Source organism: Nipponia nippon, unplaced genomic scaffold (assembly GCF_047370975.1).
Source record: "Nipponia nippon isolate SJK-2023a ecotype South Korea unplaced genomic scaffold, ASM4737097v1 scaffold_37, whole genome shotgun sequence".
Lineage (NCBI taxonomy): Eukaryota > Metazoa > Chordata > Aves > Pelecaniformes > Threskiornithidae > Nipponia > Nipponia nippon.
In genome coordinates, this window is record NW_028262355.1 from 1,218,045 (window position 1) to 1,241,720 (window position 23,676).

Sequence of the window (23,676 nt, forward strand, 5' to 3'; positions counted from 1 at the left end):
CTCCTAAAGTGACTTTGGAGCAGTTCTTCAAACATTCAAGAAAGTTGTTTAGCGGCCGTATGGGTAGGACACAGATGATGCGATGCCCGTACACTGTGTTCTCCATGCTGTTATGCTATCTATACGCTCTAAGTCGTCAACAGCCTGTATCAAAACCAAGTAAACCAAGAATGAGCTCAGTGCCAATATATTACTCCTCTCTCTTAACTATTTTTTAATAATTGCCCATTTTTCCTTTCTCCTCTTAGGATATGATTTTAAAATATCTGAGACACTGCGCAAGACCTCATGGCATTAGTAAAGCAGGGTGCAAAGCAGACACTGCAGGTTCAGAAATCCAACCTTCTGGCTTAAATGCAGTGGAAATAGAAAAGCTAAGAATTTTCTATCATGTCTAAAATGTCCCGAGCTCAGCATATATTTAATGAATATACACAATTATATTTGTTTTATACAGGTACATATCTACAAATCTTCCTAATAGAGAAGCCAGAATATTATTGCTGCTATTCAATGTGTAGGGCTCCCAGAGTATATTAGTTGTTCTTGGATACCTTGGTGGTTGTTTATCTGTAAGGACCAATATTAGCAGTAGGAGGAGAAGAGCGGTCCACCAAATCCTAACGTATCCACACGCAGTGTTTTGTACAATTGCCGCTATTAAAATACCACTTCTCGACCAATCGCATGTTACATGTTTGAAATGCATCTACGGACGCTCGCATTTGAAAGGATCTAAGGAAACAGTAAATGCCTACTGAGTAGTTCATGCCTGCTACGGTGTGTAAGGAATTCAAAAGAAGGTGAATAATTTCTGTTTTCAATTATTTTCACTATTTTCAGCTCCAACCTCTGCTCCCAAGGATTTGACAGTCATTACCCGGGAAGGGAAGCCCCGGGCCGTCATTGTCAGCTGGCAGCCGCCGTTGGATGCCAATGGAAAAATTACTGGTAAACATTTACATTATCCTGCATTCTCCTTTTTATTTTGCCATTCTGATCATTTGCCGCTTTCATTCCCTATGTTCTGTGGAAACGTCTCTGTTTTTTTTCTAGAATGCTATTTGATCTGACGTAATTTTATATTCTGTTACTTTTATCAGCCAACTTGGTCTAGGATGCAAGGCAATGTTAGGAATACTGCAAGATCTAGAACTCGGAGGATGTAAATCTTTTATTTTTAAATGCTAAGAGCAGTAATACAAGTTTAAAAACGCAGCACTCTAAGCAAAGGTTTTGTGGTACGTGCTGCTCAGTGATAATTAGAAATGACTAATAATAAGTACTTTGTTTGGCAATAATGCAATACATAATATACATAATGATAGGTTGCTCAGTGCAGCACATAATGGGAGAATTTACTGGTAGATGTTTAACTTTACAATAACAATTTAAGGCAATGATGATCAGGAGAAAAACCCTAATATTGACTGACAAGAACTGAACTTAATAGATGCTTCACAATGACAGATTTTATTTTCCAAAATATTGCGTGTAACCTTAGTGCCTAATTAAGAAATCCATTACAAACCTTAATGATAATTTAGTTTGAAAAATATAGTAGAGTTCTATCTGAGATTTTGCATTTAAATGATCATTTTAGTCTGCTAATAGACATCTCAGAGGCATATAATTATTAGGAGAAATATTGCTCATCTTCAAAAACGTGCACATTATGTTCGCGCTACTACAAACAGTTGGGTTAGACCCGTTCTGCAACATATATTCATGGGAGAAAGCGCGCCTACGTCACCGTTACTGCCGGTAATCCCAGCAACATGCTGCTGAAGCATTGAGTAATATCAAAGTAAGAGGAAGAATGCTTCAGAACGAAGTCCCGTGTGAGCCATTAGCAGTGAAGAGCACTGGGTCAGATCTGAACAGTTGTAACTCAGCAGGGCTTCACTGGCATCAGATGGGCTGCTGTGAGTTACACCAGGAAAGTATCCCACTTTATGTTACCAATAAAATAAGGATGTATTTCCATGTGGACATCACCCAGAAACAACAATTCCTAGGTTAGACTTGCGTAACTGTGTATAATTTCACTCTGCATTGTCATCGGCACTTTACAATCCGTGACCGTGGCCCAAAGTAGGATGTTTTGATGAAATGGCTCAGTTTAACCTAATTTAGCCATTAGAGAGAAGAAACGGTCATTCTGGTGGACAACGCACTGAAATGAGTGCTAATGGTCCCGATTCCCTGTGATATAAATAAAAGCTTTCCTGACTTCCAAGGTGCGAAATGACTCCATGGTAGCAACTTTTATAGAGATTTTCCATTGACAGCAGCATTCAGACCTGTGAGCAGGCTGAGTCCCCTGCCGTCCATGCACAAACGTCTTTCTTGTAGCACTTGGTTGAAGAATGACTCTCACAGGGATTTTTTACTGCGTATGTGGTCAAATGTTTCTTAGAGGTATCAAGCAGAGGGAACAACTCCTTGTGGAGAGCAGAGATGTCCCCAACAACCAAATCTCTGTCCCTACAAATGCTTGAGCACGTGTATTGGTGTTAATTTGAGAAACATATCTATATTTTCGTAACTTTATATGTATTAATTCAAATGTCGTGGTCAGAGAAACTGCTTTAGTAACCCTAAACTACAAGCCTCTAAATAAAATCCCATAATATAAAACAAGCAAAAAAAAAAAAAAACCCAACACAAAAACATATCATTTCCATCCTAACACTGCATCTTTGTTTCAGAAAAGAATAGGGAAATAGCAATAATAAGGCTTACACCAATTTTGTACTAACTTTGGATCCAGGCACAAAGATGAAGTCCAGAAGACCTGCTCGGTCTCTCTCTGCTCCAGTAGCTCACTCCTGCAGCACGGTACTTAAGACTGGACTTAGAGTGGGGTTTTTTTTTGCGTATGATTAATTTGCCAGGGAAAAAAAAAGAAAGAAAAAGAAAGGGGGAAAAAAAAAGAAAATGTTTTCAAATTCAGGCAGAGGCTGGTGTTGCAGGTCCCCAGCTGAGGCTGGGTCGGCACAGAGGGTATGCCAGACTTCTCAGCCTTTGATCCAGGCTTTTTTCTTCTTCCCAAAATTTCATTTGCTGGCAAGGTAATTCCTACAGACTATTATCATTTCCTAACACTGGTACTGCACTGGGCCATCTCGTCTAGACTGTGCTCTTGCCTAGAAAGGTTGGACCAGATGATCCTTGAGGTCCCTTCCAACCTGGTATTCTAGGAGTCTATGATTCTATGATACTTCTACTCTCTAAGTTCTAAAACTTTTAAGTTTTATTCAGTGGTAAGTCGTTATTGTAGTACTCTTAAGCTACCAAAATTTTTAATTCTTCATTCTTTTCCCCAAAATACTTTCCCTTATAGTTGCCAAGAAATATTGCATGGCTTCCCATAAGCACAAGGTACATTGATGTGTATCATTAATGCCATTTAGTTTTATTTCAGCACTGAGACACTAAAGACTGACATCGGATGGTTTATGGCGGCTACCAGACTGAATGGTGCACCTGAATTTGAGAAATGCACTTGTAACAGCCTTTCAATGCGTGCTGCCTATTTTCATATTTGTTAAATCTATATTTCTTACAGTGAATACTGTAATTGTGGTTTTCTTCTAAAAATAGACAAATGTGTGTTGTCATAACATTCCTCAAACCTATTTTGACTGGAGACCTGCCATCACTGCTTTTGAAAAGAAAACCCTGATTTTGAAGAAATCTGATTTTTATATGTCTTTCATAACGGAAGCACGTTAAAATTTGATTGCAGTACTAACTGAGAGACTGTGTTTATTCAGCTTACATCCTCTTCTATACTTTGGACAAGAATGCTCCAATTGATGACTGGATTATGGAGTCCATCAGCGGCGACCGGCTCACCCACCAGATCACAGACCTCAACCTGGACACCGTCTACTACTTCAGAATCCAAGCTCGCAACGCCAAGGGAGTGGGGCCCCTCTCCGATCCTATTTTCTTCCGGACGCTGAAAGGTTTGGATCTGTGTCATCTGGATATTAATGATACATAGAATTTTCTAATGCCTCTGTAGGAGCTTTGCAATTAATTCCATGTCAGCCAGAAGAGATCCTACTACTTGAAACTATTACTGAGAGATAAAAGCAAAGTGCTACATACAGTAGTTGACAAAAGTAAACCACATAATGAGGCAGTAACTGTATTTTTAAATTCAATCAGCTGGGGGAAAGCACTCTGCCACCACCTAACTTTCTACCATCAATAATAAAGCTAATTGGATCTGACTGGATTTCTCTAGGGAGGTCCCTTCTCATTTTGGATCCTCTGGTGACTGTAGGAACCTGTAATGACTCACTCCTGTCAACAGAGCAGGCATGCAAAATTGTGATTAAAAATCTCAGCAAACTGAGATGCAACTTGTCTTTGCATGGGGAAAGTTGTTCCAGATATTTTTCACTACCTGTTATTAACAGGCTAATTAATACCTGATCCCTCTCCCGTAGTGACCCATGAGAAGGAGAGGGCAAAACAGGGGGCACCCATTTTTTTTGGCTGGTTATTTCAGCACCAACGTGCTTGTAAGAGCAAAGGACTGCACTTGTATCAGACTCAATTTCAAATTAAGAAAGATATTCCTCTTCCCTGCTGCCTGTCTGTGTGAAGCCCTGACATGATCTACCCAGAAATTATTAGTTATGAAGATGTAAGCAATATTACCGTGAGTGGGAAGCAGGGCACTTGCCGCAGCTCTGCTCCTTGTATTTTTAACTGTCACTCATTCATTTGCACAAAGGTATGAAATTACTTTTAAAAAGATGGATAATTAATGAAAAACTCAAATGACATAAACAGCGAACCTGTTCCAGGAAAGAAGCGTGGCGTATGAGAGAGCACTTTATCGCTGTGTCTTCTCTGGAGAAAATCCGGGGATTTGTATATAAAAATAACATCTTGGCAGAAGGTAATTGAAACTGGGCGTGGGCTGGGCCTGAGAAGTCACGACTGGAGGGAAATTAGGGCAATTCAGACTCAAACCTGTGCCTGAGAGGCTTGGAATTAGCGGTCACCCTCAAGCCTCTTTTTAATCGATGACAAGCGACTTCATTTAACATGAACTGTACAAAAGCCAAGCCAAATGACTGCAGACAAGGGGTGACACACAACCCCGCAGCATTCCCTTTGGGGGATTTGCTTGCTTGTTTGGCGAGAGCTTGTATTTGAAGTTGTCTTTCAGCAAACCTTTGTGTGAACAGCAAATTTTTCTGCTGCCTCTGAGGGAAGGAGGGGAAACTCCGTTTTCGGCCATTAAGGAAGGATTTCAATGAATGAGCCAGTGTCCTCAGCAGCACTGGCAGAGAGCTTGCCCTTTTTCCTTCACTGATATCAGTGTCTCTAAAGCATGCTGTCGACCGGCAGTGAAAAGCCTCATACAACAGTTCTCATGAATTAGCAAGAGTCAGGAAAAAAATAAAAAGAAAAATCGTATCAATTTGTTCTCAGCTTATCACCGCCTGCCCAGGTTTGCAGGACTGACTTGTCCAAGTCATGTTTCACTTTGAATGAATTATTGGTAAGATCCTGATTATTCATTCTCCACTGCCATGAAATGTGAAGAGATAGCACTTTGCGGGTGCTTCATCTCTATCAAGAGGATGGTGCCAACTTAATTTCATGCTCACAATTTGTGCCAAGCAGAAGTAGTCTATTAGACTGAGTTTAAAACGAGTCAAGGCATCAAAATATAATAACCGCAGACTAATGAGATATGAGAAGACACGGAGACCCAGATATCTAACTAAACCAAAAGATTAATGCACTTGATATCACCTACTTTGTAATGTTTACACAAAGTACCATAAAACTCATTTGGGAAATGAATTCTAGATCAGACAGCATCAACAGATACCAAAAAGATGAATTTACACTTTTGTTACATCTTGTAATAGCCTACAAGGACTATGTCTAATACCCTGCCATGAATACTTAATGATATCCACCCTAAATATGTCATGTTCAATAATATTCAACTGTTTTTTTGACAAATCTATCACTACACTTGAGGTGAAAAGACTTTCTGAAGTCTTGAGTGCATTCTGAATTATGCAAAAATGTTGGTTTCCTGCCCTTAATGATTACGAACAGAAGATGTGTATGTGCCATACGGTAACGTGTGCTCCGATGGCAAATCTATGTCCTGATCAGAGGGAGTTTTAAATCACGAGGAACTAAACAAGCATCAAAGATCCACGAAGTCACCTGCTGTCTTGTTTCATATATTATAGCACATAAAGCTTCCCCAAGGAAACCAAGCCATTACTTGTGTTGTAATTGCGATGCGAGTATTTGTAGTGACTTCCCTTTCCTAATGAAAACGTAGTGATCTGTGAGAAAGAGATATGTTTAGTAGTAAATAACGCTACCACGGAGCAATGAGTTTATATTCCTCCACCTCAGCTCCACTGATGATAATATACAGGCAAATGGGCAAAGCCTTAGCTTATGTAAATTGTTGTTACACCGTGAACTTCAATCAATCTACGACAGTTTACATCAGTTGAGGATCTGCTATTTTATGCTCTGGCTGGTTAAATTTATCACTTAAAGCATGAAGAATCGGATACACGCATTCTTAGGGTCCTGGAATAGAAGGATAAAATGTGATTGAACATCCCACTTATTTTTGTTATCTAGTTTGGGCCAAAATTTGAGGTCCTTCCTAGGGTTTTTCTTACTCCTTACTGACTCTGGATGACTTTAGTAAATATTATGTATACACATATATGTGTATATGGAAAAGAAGCAGAGAGTGCCCGAATGGTGTGTGTATTTTGCAGCCTTTCGCAGTGTATTGTCACGGATTGCCCCTGAAGTTAAATTCCAACTCTCGACCTTACATTACTTTCATGGCATATGAATTTTCAGAAATTTATTACATTGAAGAAGTAAAAAAATAGTCTGAAATTTTTTTTCCACGGCCATTCAAACGTGACAACTAAAGAGTGAACGAATGAACCAGTGACAGACGGGAAGAAGGATTTCCTCAATCTTTTAAATAACTTGTCAGTGATTTTTTTTTTTCGTCTGTTACAGAAACAAGCAAATCTCAGAACTGCACTTACTAAATGTGCTTATGCTTTCTTCTGCTCAGCCGTACCTGTTCTGGATTTCAGCCAGCATTTACAGACCTTCCTTGAGTACTGAGCTCCTTTAATTACAGAAAATTAAGGAGTAGTGTTCTGCTTATCGGAATCACAGAAAACATTACATCAATGCATATAAACTGAAAAAAGTTGCCTGTTAATGCAGTTATAGACGTAAGGTCAAGCATGAATAAAACACTGGATCGGATGTGTTTTTAAAGGGGTGAGTGGAAAGAAGGGGAGAGAGGGAGGAAGAGGTCTGAGCTTCAGTATGGTCTCAGATATTCCCATCACCCTAAGATGAGCAAGGAAAACTGTATCCATGGGCTTTCTAGAGGACACCAGATTAAAAGTTGCCACTGAACCATTTCTAAAAGAGCCCTGAAATCGCAGATGATGCCGCTCCCCCCTCCTTGATCCCCCCTTTTTGGCATGGATGGTGTGGGGCAGCATTTCTAGCACTGCAGTGCCCTCTAATGCTGCCTTGGCGTCGTGGTTCAACAGCGCGTCCCAGTTCATAACCGGCACCAAACGGGAACCCCCATGACCTGCCAGAAGCAGATATTACCCACCCGGGCTGCAGTGTTTCATGGCGCTGGAGATGTCATAGGTTTCGCCTCCTTCGTTGCCCGGAGAAGGCAGCAAACACCGAACGGTGCCAGGGCAGCGTCTAAGTGGCATCAGCGCTCGGACGCAGGTAACTGCAGTCACGAGCAAGGTTTCATGTTTTCATGAATACGTTTGGGAAAGGTGATAACCCAGGTACGGCTCAGCAGGGAAGCGCAGGCTCACAGATTTCTAGAAAGTTTGAGGCAATGTGCTCCACGTCCCCTGCTTCTCTGCATCCATGTGAAAAAGTCCAGGAGGGGGAAAAAAAAAATTAACTGAGGGTTTGGGGGTCATCGAAGGAGCTCTTCACCCTCTGCCACAGGCATAGATGTGTCTGTAAATGTAAATGACTGCTAGTTCAGTGCCTCCATTTGTTCCTAGCGTGATGCCGTGATCTAGAGGAGGTTTTGTTGTGATTTTAGCACCGAGGTGAGCAGCGTGCTCTGCACCTGCAGGCAGTGGTTATTTGACTTCCAGATTCATGTGCCAAATCACTTCTTTTCCCCCCAGTTTCCTGTACTTAAGATTCCTGCATAATTTATTAAGCAGAGGACTGGTTAATGCTCTATGATGGTAGCTACTTATGAATCCAAGGAAAGTTTAATTCCCTCAGCCATATCATAAATAGTCAGAAGTTGTAGCTGTGCAGGAAAGCTTTTAATATATCTATTGAATTTTGAAGCCTTGTCTGGTGCACTTCAGATCACGCTATCTTTTATGATTATTATGCAAAAACATGTAAATAGTTTTAAGCCCCTTTGTAAAAAGCTGAAACACTGATAATATAAGTCAGACTGAGCTTTCAACTTGTAGGTGATGTGACTGTAATTATTTAAAGAAGCAGCATCTCTCTCTCTTTCCCTTCTTGCTTAATTAAAGTTCCCAGATCATACTGAAAAAGAACAAGAGAATTACAAAATGCTGCGGTAAAGGTTTCGCATTTGGAAGAACTTGGTGAAAATGTCTGATATAAGGCGAGGTTCAACGTGCGTTCAGAGTTCAGGGAGCCTCTGGACGATGCTCTTAGCCATATGCTTTAGTTTTAGGTAGTCCTGCGAGGAGCAGGGAGTTGGACTTAGTGATCCTCATGGGTCCCTACCAACTCGAGATATTCTGCGATTCTACGGTTCTGTGACTCTGTGTTTGTCCTCTCAGTTCTCCAGGATCTCTCTGCAAAGGGGAACGGTAAAACTCATCCTGTCCTCCTGCACCACCCGGCCCCGGTGCGGGAAGGCAGCACCGCGCTGCGCCGACCCGCTAACCCAACAGTTGATGCGATGCGTCGGCTTGCCTGCCAGGAGCTGTCAGCCTCTAATGACATTGTCTTTTTCTTGCAGTCGAGCACCCTGACAAAATGGCTAATGACCAAGGTACGGTGCCCTCAATCTGTCGCCTTTTCTGCCGGAGCCTCGGGCGCGTGCCGGGGAGGGGGCCGGGCTTCTTTCACCTGGGCTGCACACCTGATGAGGCAGACGCGGGCGTGATAATTAATCTTGTTAATGAAGTTCTGCTCGGCTGAGGCTGCTGCTTTGATGGGAAAGATGTAAATTTTCGGGAGAGGAAATTGTTTTGTCTCTTTTCTGAAGGACCAATTAAAATGTCAAGCTTCTTTGTATGAAATAAATTTTTAGTCTCTCTGCTGCACTTCTGAATAATTCACATTAAGTATAATTAAGCTCAGCATAATTTCCAGGCTCCTCTTGCACCCTTTCATGGGTTATAGATTAAAGTTCAAAAGCCTCACGTTGAGAAATCATATATCATCTTTTCTCTCAAACCAGCAGCTCCTGTTTAATAATAGCAAAGTTTAGTCAACTTTTCAAGGCATTATTATTACGTTTTCCAAATACGAATATACGTCTGATTAGTCACAGCTTCTCTGCTCCTATCTTCTTCCCAATACTTGTGAAATCTGTTGCTAAGATATTTTTTTTTTCCTTTTTTCTCTTTCGACCTATTTATTCCTACGTATTTCTCGCAATTATTGCTGCAGCATTGTACATTTACGTGACATCTGCCCAAGCAAACAGTCACGGTAACACTTGGAAAACTCAGGCTTGATCTTGGGAGGTTCATTTGGATTTGAACTCTCACTTCACACTGGTTTAAAAGGCAAAGTGAGGTGTAAATCTCAAATCCCTGGCTTCGCTTAACAGCTACGGTCTTACTCCAATTTGGTGAGTTGAGTTAACCGGCAATAGGTAATTCCTAGGGAAGACAAGAAAGCATTATTTAGAAGATCAAAGTCAACTCTAGGCCCTTTCATAGGTTTTACTTTGACCTGGAGCATCCCTGGAGCTTACCCAGAGCATGTTTCTTCACTAGGATTTTACCTTGTACCAGGTACCACATATAATCTCGCAGCAGGAAAGACCCGCTCTCAGTCAGTTTTGGAATCACCCTCTGATTTCAGCATATGATTTGCTGAAAGAAGTAGAAGTATACAAATCATAAAATTAAAAGCTATTTTCACTCAGTATGATTTTTTGCACCACGGTACACACAAATTGAAAATGTCAGATTTGAATAGATAAAAACTATTTTTAAAGGGTAAAAGTGTTAGGTTACAAAGAAGCCTGAAAGTAAATTGTCAGTATATTTTTCTCAAATTTACATTTAAAATGTTTTCAGGCAGGTTTGGAAAATCTAGGAGAGGCTTCAGTGCAAGGTTTCGCCTGGTAAGCAGGACTGAAAAAGTGTCAAGTTCAGTTTAAAAAAAAAAAAAGGGAAAAAAAGTAAGGCTGGATGGAAGGTAGAGTTTGTGTTTTCGTTCTTCGCTGAGCGTGTTGCTGTTTCAGCATAACTGTATGGCTGTATGGCCATGCTGTAGGCTGTTTAACGGATCTCATGGCGTAGCATGTGGAGCATCTGCCTGCTCCGCTGGTTGTGGTTTCCATTGGCAAAGCCAACACCAAAGCCACAGCAGGCTGCCAGGCATAACCTGCTGTAGCTATCATAGGACACCCACTCCTGTAGACACGGTCCATTCTTTCTCAATTCTTGTCCCACATCTTCTGCTTGTGAGGCAGATATCTGTGAAAGCAGTGTTAGGCTCGTTCCTGAGTTTCTGCTTGCTGCTTTCCATGTAGCACTGCAGAAAATCCAGAATTTGTTGCATGCTCTACTTACTAGTTTTGCGATGCTTTATGGGAGAAAAAAACAATATAGGAAATGTGGAAAAGCGTTTTTATGTTCTGTAGAGTGGTGAACTTAAGTCCATCACAAGGATATAAAGAATCAGATCCTCTGCAGAGAGACCTGCCCATCCCACCTTGTGCTGTAGTTTATGTAGTTAATGGGGAGATGTAAATAAGCATGACAGATTAAGTGCAGCTATGCTGTATATGGTGGGTGAATACATATTCCTCAAACTACCGCAGAAAAAAAGAAGTCTGGGTCGTTCTCCTTTTGTACATCGTGTTCTTCTGGGAATGCTGTGCCCCTGGTTAGGGTTTTCATTGCTACGGAAAAACTGTCACCAGAATAATTCATTGGTCTTGTACAGCGTGAACAGTGTTTGCAACCTATTTAGTGAACGGTACTCTGCATAGACTTGAAAACAGGAAAGGTTTCAACCAGTCTCATGTAACTACTTGCAGCGTGAGGTCTGGCTGAAGCGTATCCCCAGGGTGGTAACTGTGTGTTGGGATTGCCACCGTAGCCTGTGAATTCCCCCATTGCTTCAGGTACGGTGAGGTTTTTGGATTTGATTTGAGTTGAATAACTTAGAAAAATGAAATGAGGTTAGCGTGGCTTTAGCAGACAGCAGGTATGCAGAGCATGAGTTAAACGCAGACAGTCGCTCCTAGTACATAAATACTGTCTTTCGCCTGGGTAGTTGCAATACACTGCGTTTTCATTCTTTAGGACTGTAGTATATAAGCAGGAGAAATTCTCAGCCTTTCGTTGTATCTTCTATAGGCTTGTTGATATCTAAATTCGGTTCTCATTTTTACATGACCTCAATGATGAATTCTAATAAGATGAAGTCTGAGGTCTTTGCTTGCGTTTACTTGATCTTTAGGCAACTCTGTTAAAGACAAGTCGACGAGGCCAGGTCTCGCTGTCACTGTACTCCAAGCACAAGCATTAAAACAAACAAAGTCAAAGTTTCTAAAAGCTCATTTGCCTTAGAAATCATCAAAGCTAATTCGTTAATCATCCTGAACCAATGCCTCTTGAAGTCAGCGGGAGCCTTTTAAATTACTCTGTGCTTTGGACAAGGCCCTTAGGGCCATCTCCGCCACAAATGCAATTCTTATTGAGTGACATGAATTAACTCTGTTAGGTCATATGTCTCAAACGCTGGCTCGTGGTTCCTGAGTTCAGGAAGCAAAATTCCCTTACGTGGCAGCAAAGCAGCGTTGGAGGGCATGGGACATGCGAGGGGGTTTGGGCAGAGACACTGAGGCTTCAGGGCATGAGGTGTGGAGCTTTGAAGATCCCAGATGCGGGGTCAGCTAGAAGGGACGGTACAACTGCTGCCATCCTTAGGTGCAGAAAAGGAGACAGGGAGGAGAGTTTAGGGAGAATTTCAAAGGTTTCTTGGTCAGGGTAAATGTGCTCCTTGTTGCTGCAACTCCCTGGGAGAGCAGAGACCAGTCGCTGCAAGAAGGGGCTACCGCTGAGAAGAGGAAGGAGGCAGGAGATACCTCACCTCCGTTACTTCATTCTTGCCCATGAGCGACGGACAGTTGAGCCCATCCCATCCCGTCCTGTGGAAGCTTTGGTCTGACAGAGAATGAGAAATCCTGTTGATGAAATGCAAATAATGCTCCCAAGGTGCAAACTCTGGTGTCCGAAGGGCAAGAAGAGGAGCATCGATTGGCATCTAGAGAATCAAATCACACATTGCCCAAGAGAGCCCTTAAATCTGAAGTGGGTGCCAAGCCCATGAATGTGTCAGCTTCCTTTCAGAATTTTATTTTGCCTGTATGCAACTGGTAGAGCAGGGCGTATTCAAAGGTAGTAAAAATGGTAATACAGAAGTAAGAATAAAAATACAGTTTCAGATGCTCAAGAGAGAGTTTTTGTCACAAACCTTATGCATGTGGGATAAGGCAAGCTGCTTTCAGATGAGCTGTGGTAGAAGCTTCCTGGAGTCTAAAAAACTCTATTTATGATTTTCATCTGAAAAATGAGGCTAGCTGGGCAAAGAAGAGATTAATTCATTGTGTTTTATCTTGCCCCCATTTCCATTTGATAAAACAATATTAAATTCTTTATTCCGTATTTTGTCAATATAGGACTTCTCAACAGTTATGTGTTGCCATCGGAATTAGATCTCTGCAAGAGCAAAAAAGCTGATTTCTGCTTTTGGATTACAAATGTTTTATGACATCCCCTGTAAATTTTGATAAAAGGAAACGTACACAATTTTGAACAAATGTTTCTCCTTATCTTAGCAAATTTCAATACATTTTGATTGTTCAATTGTTTTCTGAAAACGTACCTCCCATGAAATGGGTCATATAAACTACCTAGATAAATTTGTATATCACTATGGAAAACTGTTACATTTGGAATACAGGTACGATTTTTTTTTTTATATGACATTACTCTTTTTAAAGCATAAACTGGATATTTACAAGTTCAGATTTAATGTTTACTTGCCATGGTGAGGCCAGTGGGAGGACTCTTGGTCCCCATGCCCAGAGCAGGGCCAGCGACCATACCCAGCCTCCACAAAAAGCCCGTGGAGAAGATCATCGGAGACACAAATCCACAGCTTTTGTTTTCAAATCCTGAGGAAAATGGTGGTCTGCATTGGTTTGCATCCAGTCCGGAGGCACATGGAAGGGTTTCCAAGTGATGCCGGGGGACTTTGCATCTCCTGAACAGGGGATGAAGGCTGGGTACTTGCCCACACACCTGCTATTTCGCACCTTCATGTTCTGCATCTCATGAGTTTAACAGCGCACCACTTGATTCAGCTTTCAGAGCAAGAGGGTTTGAAGCACGGTCTGGTCATGCCTGGAATTCAGCTTTCTGCAGTTCAACCTTTGCCATGTTGGATTATTGCAGGCGTGGTGCTGTTTGCCCATTTGAAACCTTCCTGTGCTCATTTTTCTGCACATGCCTTCCTGCGTGAAAACGGCTGCCGGTACATCTACAGCCTGATATCAGCCCCAAAACAGTCACATCATCTCATACTGTGACTGCAGAAGGCATCGAGTTTGCCTCTTTTTTTTTTTCTGTTAAAGCTTTTGATGGCTCCGGGCTTTCGGTTCTGAAGCTATTTTGCAAACTCTGAATGTAGCAGGAGTGAAAGAAGGAACAGTTCAGATATTTTTCAAAGAGCCGCTTCCTAAACAAATAATGCAGTGGTCTGTAATGCTCCTCGCTAGAGATAAGAAATAAGTATCCCATTTATCAGAATAACCCCTTCTGGGGGGAAAAAAAAAAAGCCTTTAAACTGTCATCTGGCTATGTTTACTAAGCAGGTGTCAGACCTCTTTCTTAAGGTCCAAAAAATGGAAGGCATCTCAGAAGGCAAAGCATGCTTGAAATTTAAAGAAGGGTTATTCCTGCATATTGGTTGTGTTTCCTGCTACGCTGAGACGTAGTTGAGACAACTGTCTCTGGATGCACTTGAAACAGAAGGACTAGAAAGTCAACAGGTATTGTGGTATCTGTTCACCTAATCTTGCGTTTTGGCCCCGCGCCCCAGCATCTTTCCAAGAAGTCTTCCAGTTTATACTTGCTGATAAGCAAACTTGGAAACACCCCTGCCTTCACTGAGCTCTTCAGCTGTCACCAGGACAACGTGGGTGTCTCCTTCATTATCAGGTGCTGACCACAGGTGGGAAGAAGACACAAGTCTTTGTGCTCTGACTTGTTTATATGCTGATGGATGCAGAACCTCAGCGATGAAAGCTAATATTGTACATCCCAAAGTCTGCCATGTAGGGTGGTCAATGGCGAGAGGTGGGTACCTTCAAAAAACAGCTTTTCCCATCCAAGATAAGCAGGTTCAGTCATGGTTGTGAGGTTTCCTTCTCTCATCACTGACCAGAGAGGGAACTTGTGAGTGGCCGCACACGTGGAGATGGATCCTCACCTCGGTGCTGTCTGAAGTCAGTGTGTCACCCACTGCAAATACGCAATGTGGCCGCACGGCGTTAGCCATCTCAGGCTGAGCTGGTGTCCATCTTCCAGGATGAAGAGCAGACTCTGGAACGATACTGAACTGCCTAACATGTATTATTCAACCGTTCTCTCTTCTGACTTGTATTTCTACCTTCCCAGAAGATGACACCAAATTGGAACAAGGTGCTAGGGGGATGTTTTCTTTTTCTCAGATGGCTCTGTGTCTGCTCTGGGCAGAAGCTCCCATTGCCCCTTTATTTTCAGCCATCCTCCTTACTCTGCTTTTACTCTGCTATGTCTGACCTTCCTTATTCCACCAGGTTTCTGGTAGGGCTGCAGGTCAGCAGTGGGCTAGAGCTGCCCCCTGAAGGCAACTTGCTATCTTCTGCTCTGTCCTGGAGCAGGTTTCCAAGTGCTCAGTGCCATAACTACCTTAGGGAGCTCAGCTTTTCCGTGGAAACAGAAGAGCAGCTTTTCTGATGGCGTCGTATGCCTGACAGCTTATGTTGGCTGCGAGAGCCGATGACTTCGTTTGCACACTTGAACCTCCCAATGACTTAGGTTGCGTGCTTGAACCTCCCTGGGGCACCCATGGGGCAGGAAATATCACTGACAGTCTCTTCTGTCTCATATGAGAATATTGCTCGGCTTATTTTCTTGGTATTTTGGACTGTTCAAGACAAAATACAGCAACAGTGGTAATGCAGGGCCACGTCTGGTTCAGAGGAGCCAAACGACACAACAGCAAGCGTCGTTCCCCCTCCAGTTCTCCAGCTCAGGTACTTGGCTTGCAGCGAGCGTTTTGCAAGGAGAGACTGTTTTCTCAATCTGCCAGTGCCATGTGGGGATACCTGAAGTTTGCAAATAGGGAAGATACTCGAGTAAAGCATGAAAAAGGAAAGAGATTTACAGCAAAATGACAACAGAATTTTTGGCCAATTTCCAAGTGCTAGAAACCTGAGAGGATGAAGAACTGTTGTCACTGACAACTGGATTTTTTTTGCCTTAACAAGACCAAGTTGAAATGTTTATTTCATATAATGGCACCTGACATACAGCTGTGGGAAAAGGATGTGCTTTTTCAGAGAAAGACTTGAGTTACTGAAACATTTGAAAGACAGACCTGGGGGAAAACAGAAGTTAAACAGAGAAGCGAGAGGTGAGAAATGATGTGTAGGTTCATATGGATGCAGGGTTTTGTACCTCTGGAAGTATGTTAGCACCTTTAATGCAACTCATTAAAAAAGTAGGAAAATCAAGTTTAAAGACTGTTTAACCTCCATTAAAAAAAGGCAGTTCTCAAAGAAACAGCTGATTAGTCAAGATGTTAAAATGGTTTGTTCCAAAAGATGGAATAATGAAAAGCAAAAAAGCTCCACTGGAATCAGGTGGAAGTTGAAGAGAGAGTCCATTGTCTGACCCCAAAAAAGCCCATATGAGATCTGGATGTATCTGTTTTGCTGGGACCACCTTGTACATGACTTTCTGGCTGACACTGAGGGTTTACATCTAAACTCAGAGGGACAGGAATTTCGTACTTGTCTTCTGTAAGACAAGAAAGCCACCGGTGGGTTTGGGAAGGAGGTGGAGAGTGACAGCGATAGCAAGTACAGCACGAACAGACGAGTGCAGTAATGATATTGAAGATTAGGTGGAAGCACACAGGTTAGCATTAGATTATTATAAAGGTAGTCAAAACCTAAGGCCTTGAAACTGAATGAAGCAATAACCTTGAAGTAGCAACGCTCTTGCACATCATTTGAGTTTTTTAAAGGAAGTATAACCTAAACTGTTGCCAAGTGAAAGAAATGATTCATGGAGGTGTGTTGGCTTGGAACAGAGCATGGATAATCCTTAGGAGTTTAAGCCCTACCTACCCTTCAACATTTAAAACCTTACAATGCATCAGAGATTTACCTCCCATCTCCTAAGTGCTTAGATTTCCTTGTTTATCCAAATATTGAATAGTGTTTGTGTGTCTTAATAGCAAAACAGAGCTGAATTACCATAAATTCAATCAAGAACCCCCCAAGATGGACAGCGTAGCCCGCCCTTTCTCTGGTTGCTGCCTGGCTGCCTTCGTGTTGCGGCCATCCCAAATAAATGGCATCTCCAGGTGCCGGTCACCATAGCAGAGCCAAAAATGAAATGCGTAACTATTTACACAAATACTTTTACAATGAAAATGTCAGGTATAATGCCTTGAAAAGTGCTTTTATGTTAATTAAAAAAGTACTAAACTTCAGAGTCAAGCATGCAGGGTTAGTTTTTTTAAGACTCCAATATCCTGACTAAATTTTCCAATGTGTTAGGCTCCCGCTAAGATGTTTCAGTGTGGCCTAATAAATAGTAACATTTAGCAATCTCACATGGAGATACCCAGTTTCCTAAGCACAATATAACCCCAGGGTCACAACGTATTCACATGCTGCAGTGTAGTACTATGAATAGGACTGTTTTAAAGAGTCACCTTGGTAAACAGAATTACTATATACCTTACATTTCTCTCTATTTTGTCTGCTTTTACAGCTAAACATTTTGCAACCTTGCTTTCTTGGGATGAAGTTGTTGTAGCTGTGCAATTATGCTGATTGAAAAGATGATTACATTGAAGTCTCTTCTGATGATAATCATCTTCCATTTATTTAGGGCCATTCATCACAAAGTACTTTCCAAATTGATAGACAAAGTTATGCACATGAATTTCTTCGCAATCCACAGAAATACAAGTACCTCTGGAGAGGAATAAGGCAGTTGTTTAACAGTGCACAACAGCAACAAACAACTGCGGCAAAGTGAGAAAATGTGGGGTTTTTTGCTGATCTGCCAAGAGATCTGGTGTAGGTGGTGGTTGTTTGATGTAGAAGTTATCTGTGATAATCCCTGCTAATTCCCTGCCCTGCACTAAGTTTTCAGAATTTTTACAGAGGGCCTTCACCAACCAAAACCCACCCTCAGGTAGTATTCGTCTGACCTAAGGGATGGCAGAGCCAAAAACGATGGTGCTCAGGGGTCTTATGCAGTCGGTGTTGATGTGCTGCTCGGCAGCCTCTGCCTGTCTCACGGGAAGATGGTTTTTCCCTGAACCACTGTTGCAGCAGAGCACTATTGCATCAGCTGCGACTGTGCCACCTGGGAAGGCTCATTTGACTTAAATGAAAAAATAATGGCTTCGGAGGAAGGAGATGGCCACGTTTTGGGCTTTGCTTTAATGCAGTATGCCCATACCAAGAGCATGCTGTTGGCATAAGGTTGGTTGTTGCCAGAAGAGCAGCTTTTACCCCAAACCACTTCTGCCATGGACTTTGACTGCTCAATCCCATACCAGTAGAGACAAAGAGGAGCTTTGTAGGACTTTACCAACCTTTGCGATTCCCCTTCTGTTGGCCATGAGGAAGCAGAGATGCTGCTCTTGGCAGAAATGTGGATGTACCATCACTGCTATTTAGCCCAAAGCTGATAAACAGGAGAAAATGAAGCAGAGGAAAAGATAAACACCTCAAATTTTACTATATTAATTTGGAGTGCAAATATTCCCTCAACAGCCAAAACAGTTTTGAAATAATAATCATATCCCTTCTTTTTTCTTTCCTTTTTTTTTTTTTTTTTAACGTCAGGGTTAGAAAAGAGGCAATCTTTTTGTAAAAACCAAGCAGTTGTGGGGTTGTATTTCCACAACTGTGTTTCCACAAGCAGGGAAATAAATTAAAGAAAGCTTGCTTAATCGTGGTGGTTTGCCACCTGGCAGGTGGAGAGCGTGCCCGGGATTTTCCGCACGGCACCATCCCGCTGCCGCAGTTCCAGCCGCTTGTGTGCAAAAGCAGCTGTCTGAATTATTCCCATCACCCATGGCGGGGGCACAGACAGATGCTGCCATCAGACCTTAGTTTGTCACTCTAACGAGCACATCTGGAGGAGGGAAAAAAACCCAACGGAACAAGGCAAGCTGCTCAAAGGACTGAAATTCAGCTTGCTTTTCAAAGCCTGCTTTGATGACAGATTTTTCCCCCAGCACATATGGGATGACTTTTCCCGCACTGTTTAATGGTTTAAATGTTGTCAGACAGGCGCTGTCGCAAGCAACAAACTTGACTTTGCTGGTTTACCTGTCACGCCATGTCTGATGCAATTTTTTTCTGCCAACAGGTCGTCATGGGGATGGCTCCTACTGGCCGGTGGACACCAACCTGATTGACAGGAGTAGTCTGAATGGTAAATACAGGCTCCGTCCAGCCATGCTCCATAATTAAGTCCAGTTTCAGTGATAACCTCCTAGTTTTCTTCTCTTTATTGCTCTCTTGTTCCTCTCTCTCATGGTTTGGCGGCCAGCCAACCTGCCCACAGGTCCCTTCTTGTAGGGAAGAGTTATTTCGGCTGTTGAAAATCCCATCCATGTGCAAAATACCTGCTGCAAACCAGGCAGTAGTTTTAACCAGAAATGTTAACAAAAAATAGGGTCAGGACACCATATATTCTGGTTTGGCTTTTTTAAAGCTGATCTCCAAACTACCCATCAGACTTCCAGCTGATACAGTACTCCCAAAAGTATGTTGCTGGGTATGATAATCCCATCACAAGAGAAGTTTTAGATATATCTCAGGCCATGGGAATGCCTCTAAAAAAGCAACAGCTTAAAAAGAATTGTAAAATGCATTTTAAGTTATTATATTTCAATTTAAGCTTTCTGCAGAAAATACCATTTCTGTATTAATTAATCCTGCCCTAAAATAGGAAGACCTATTTTGAGGGAATGAGAGGAAACCCTGTGGATTAACAAAAATTAACTGAACCTAATCAGTGCCAGCCGGGGCGTAGATACGCTATGAATAACTTCTTATTCCTGACCCCATCTCCATTGCCTAATGAAGCATTGGCATCTGACATTATTTGAATGAAACAACAGCCAAGATTCCCTCAAATGTGGTATCAAGTGAGGTTTGAAAGTACAAAATAATTACAAGGCAGATAGCTGATTAACTCATACTGATGCTTTTCCTCAGTCAAGACAAGGAGCAAATGCAAAATTTTCTTACTTGTTTTCTGTCCTGCTTTGCTGCAGCCAACACACCACTGTTTTAGGCTTTTCTCCTGCTCTTTATAGTAGTTCCTCATAAATACAGGAAAACTGACTTGAGAAGGAAAGAGAACTTCCAAGGCCTGTAATAAAGGGTAGGGAGAGAAAAAAAATTGTGTTTCTTGATAGTCTCTGTATTTTTATGTGGTATATTCCTTCAATGCCTTTTACTCAGCATGGAAATGAAAAAGAAACCAAACCCCAAAATCTTTGGGATTTCTGTACTAGACTGTTGTAATGCTGAAAGGATGGCACACACAGCTGCTTGTCTTATTCAGTTGCCTGAGAAAGCGATGAGAAAAGGGCAAATTATTTAAATAGTGTAATTAGTTAGGTAAAGAAAGGATATTAGGTCAGAAAATCAAGGCAGAATATTACAATTAAATTATGTCTATCGCTAATTAAAACTGTTATTTGGAGAGATTTGTCCTTTTTTTCCTTTCACATTCAGTTGTACCAAAGGCAAAATGAGATGCCAGGCAAGTATTGTTTAATTTATACATGGGACGTTGTGGGGATGATGCCGTATGAAAACTCTTGAGTTACTTCTCTTTTGAAATCTTGGACGTGCTCTTCCCTTTGCATCCTGTTGCACCGAATATTTAGTTTTTCTCCAAGCTTAAGTGGAAAAATATTTGGGGGTTTGTGAGTTTGTAATCTTATAGGATGCCTATAAGATTGCCTTAGCAGGCAGAGCAAAAGGATTACTCGCTGTTTTGTGCAGGTGTCTGTAACATATGGCCCAACGCTGCGTAAACAGCGGCGTTATCCAACAAGATTATAAAAATATAAACTGTGCTATTCCCCATGCAATAGGGAAAATACTGTTGAAAGCAAGGGACCAATGTGAAGTGACCGCTTGCCGTCGGTTTGACTGGGACTTGACACAAGAAATGATGCTATTTTCAGTCCCGGTCTTGCCGCTGCATTGAAACTAAGGAAGCTCATCACTTCCAAAGATTGAGCCCTTAACCTGCTCGAGTGTTGCATAGGGATCTGGGCAGCAGAGCAATAAATGAAATATAATGTGATGCGAGACTGACTCTGGGGTGAATGCAGTACTGACAAATGAATCGGGCATTCAGGTTGGCTGATACACAAGGTACGTGTTCGCCTGTAAATACCGAGAAAGACTATACAGGCCATAAAGAAAAAATCCATAGTCCCTGTATTTCCATTTTCAGCTGATAATAGCAAAAATGAGAGTTATTGACTCCCGACATCAGGTTATTAACACCCAGAAGATGCAAAGTCATTACTGCTTAAATATTTTCCTGTTTGCTATACTGCTGAAATACAGCGAGGCATAAATTTCAGCTCTTTATGGCAGCCTTCTGTACCCTCTTTCTGCTTTTTCAGAGGAATTCATGCCACCTGACAGGCTTTATGTGTTTTATTTTATGGGCGACTCCTAAAGAGGGAGGGGAGCAAATCCAGCGCTAACCATCCCCTCGTCATCTGTCTTCTTTCAGAGCCTCCCATCGGGCAGATGCACCCTCCCCACGGCAGCGTCACGCCCCAGAAGAACAGCAACCTCCTCGTCATCATCGTCGTCACCATCGGCGTCATCACCGTGGTGGTGGTGGTGGTGGTGGCCGTCATCTGCACCAGGCGCTCCTCGGCACAGCAGAGGAAGTATGTTCTCAAATCACGGGATGCTCAGCTTCAAAATAGATATGGGCAATAACATTCATACTGTGAGGTTCTGGGACTGAACTGCATTTTTGGGTCTGGATCCCCTGTAGTTTTTGGAGGTGTGGGCCTGGGGATGCTGGCTGTTGGTGGCTAGTGGAGAATGTCCCCTGTCCCGCAGGCTGCAGAGTAAACCATGGAAAATAAGTACCCCCAACATGGCGAGCCTTGAAAAATAAGCCTGCCACGCACAGCTCTCTGTTGTTTATATCGCCAAGTATAATTCAGACACAGGAAAGAATCAATTCCATTGATTTAAAGGAAAAAAAAAAAGTATTTGTCTGTGCCTGGTGATGCTATCAGACTTTCTGACTCTGCAGCCCTGCACCTGCAGAGCTGAAAAACACAGACGGTCCTGCTCACTCCCTAACCTTTGCGAGGACGTTATCCTCTCCAGACAGTCTGTCTCCAAAAGTCTGCCAGTAAAAAGCATCAACAACTGTTTCTCCAGATAATTCTCATATACTTGAAAAAAAATCTATAGAAAATTAGGGGGAAAAAATCTTTAGGGTTCTTCTTAAAGGCTATAAAAGGGCAGCAGCATAAAACACAAAGCTTTTTTCAGTTTTTATGAGAAATTAGAGGTGGGTTTGAAACAGAGCTGGGCTTGACACATTTAATTAATTGAAAATTAAGGTACTATTCATTATTTTATTATTACTTCATTGAATTATTATACCGTAGTGAAAAACTGGACATGAGAAAATTTACTGATGGCTTGCCCACAAGAATGATAAATGTTTGCGCTAAGGGCAAGACACTATGACACTGATTTGCACTGATGCTTAAAAGAATGTGGCACGAGGAAAGAAGGAATGGTTGGGTGACCAAACAGCTCCCGTGTTTGCTGAAATCAGCTTTGGGCTGGTCGAGCACAAGCAGATGGCAGCTTGTAGTGTTTTACAGTCACCAGGGTAAGTGCTTTCTCCAAAGATGGATATTTGAGGGTCAATTTTTGAAATAAGAAAGCTCTCATTTAGGCAGAAAGGTAAGGGCCCGTGCTTTTAGGAGTGCTGGGGTAGTTGAATGATGAACTGATTTGAAAATCTGCTTCTATTGTGAGTCTTAACACCTGAAAATCAGGCCATCATGTGAAGGCAATGGACATTCTTCTGGGTAGTGTTTGGTGAATCAAGGCTAAAGCTCTCTTGAGTTCCGAACAGGGAAAAGGGAACTACAAGAAAGAGAAACAGATAGAGAGATTCATCTATCCAGAATTAGGTGTCTAAAACTTAAATATCCGAGTTTGAATTAATCAACCTTGACCGCCTCTGTAGCCCCTGGGGAGGAACAGGAGCGTTCAAAGAACCATTGGTCCTATTCTGTGACATCAGAAGACTTGCCATTTGAAGATGCTTATTGCCGTCCATTGATTAAAAAAAGTGAAGCTGGTGGATTTGGAGTTGCTGTTTAACTTCTAAATGTCTATACTATAGGCAGGTGAATCTCACCCAAGTTACCCTAAACTGACCATTTCTGCACTGAAAGTGGGGAAAATATAGGGCAATACAAATTAAACAGCGGATCTTAAATTTAGCACAACAGGAAAAAACGTGACCTTCTTCAAAACAGAGGATCTTGGTGGGAATTACTTTGTTTCTGACCTGCCTGGAGAGATGCACGCTGTGATACAAAGAGTTTAGATTCAGGCTTTTATGGGCAGCTGGTTCTTTGTTTAAAATCACCAATGAACTACTGAACAAAAGGACTGCAGTAGGGGTAAAGGCCAAGCCTCGCTGGATAATGCATGTGTCCTTCCCCAGAGCAAAAACTTGCAGGTGATGGAATGATCTCCTGTAAGCCTTCTGTGGAGGAAGGTCATATTTCTTAAGTTAATTAAAAGTTAGCTGAACAAAGCACAGTAAAGCATATTATCCAGAACAACCTGGTACTGACCTAGTGCCTTAGTAGGTATTTTCTGTCTCTGCCATCTAGGGAAGAATGAAATATCAGCCGTACAAACCCTGTGACAATTTGATGCCAGGAAAAAAATAGGGGAGAAAAATGTGAGTAAAGATTCAGGTGCAATAACTTATCCAGTTGTGCATAAGGGGAACGTATGGCTCCTGCAGTAATTGAGACTTATACCCTCACCGTAATTACATCTTCTGC

The 23,676-nt window shown here is 42.0% G+C and overlaps 1 protein-coding gene across 2 annotated transcripts in view; it reads left to right on the forward strand.

Annotated features, from left to right (window-relative positions):
* The window catches only part of DCC (DCC netrin 1 receptor), a 606,037-nt gene that overhangs the window by 539,004 nt on the left and 43,357 nt on the right, over positions 1 to 23,676 (forward strand). For both annotated transcript variants that reach the window (XM_087772741.1, XM_087772742.1), the window contains exons 19-23: positions 844 to 951; positions 3,780 to 3,974; positions 9,047 to 9,079; positions 18,945 to 19,010; positions 21,345 to 21,507. In XM_087772741.1, the coding sequence (XP_087628867.1) occupies positions 844 to 951; positions 3,780 to 3,974; positions 9,047 to 9,079; positions 18,945 to 19,010; positions 21,345 to 21,507 (565 nt within the window). The remainder of the gene's footprint in view (positions 1 to 843; positions 952 to 3,779; positions 3,975 to 9,046; positions 9,080 to 18,944; positions 19,011 to 21,344; positions 21,508 to 23,676) is intronic.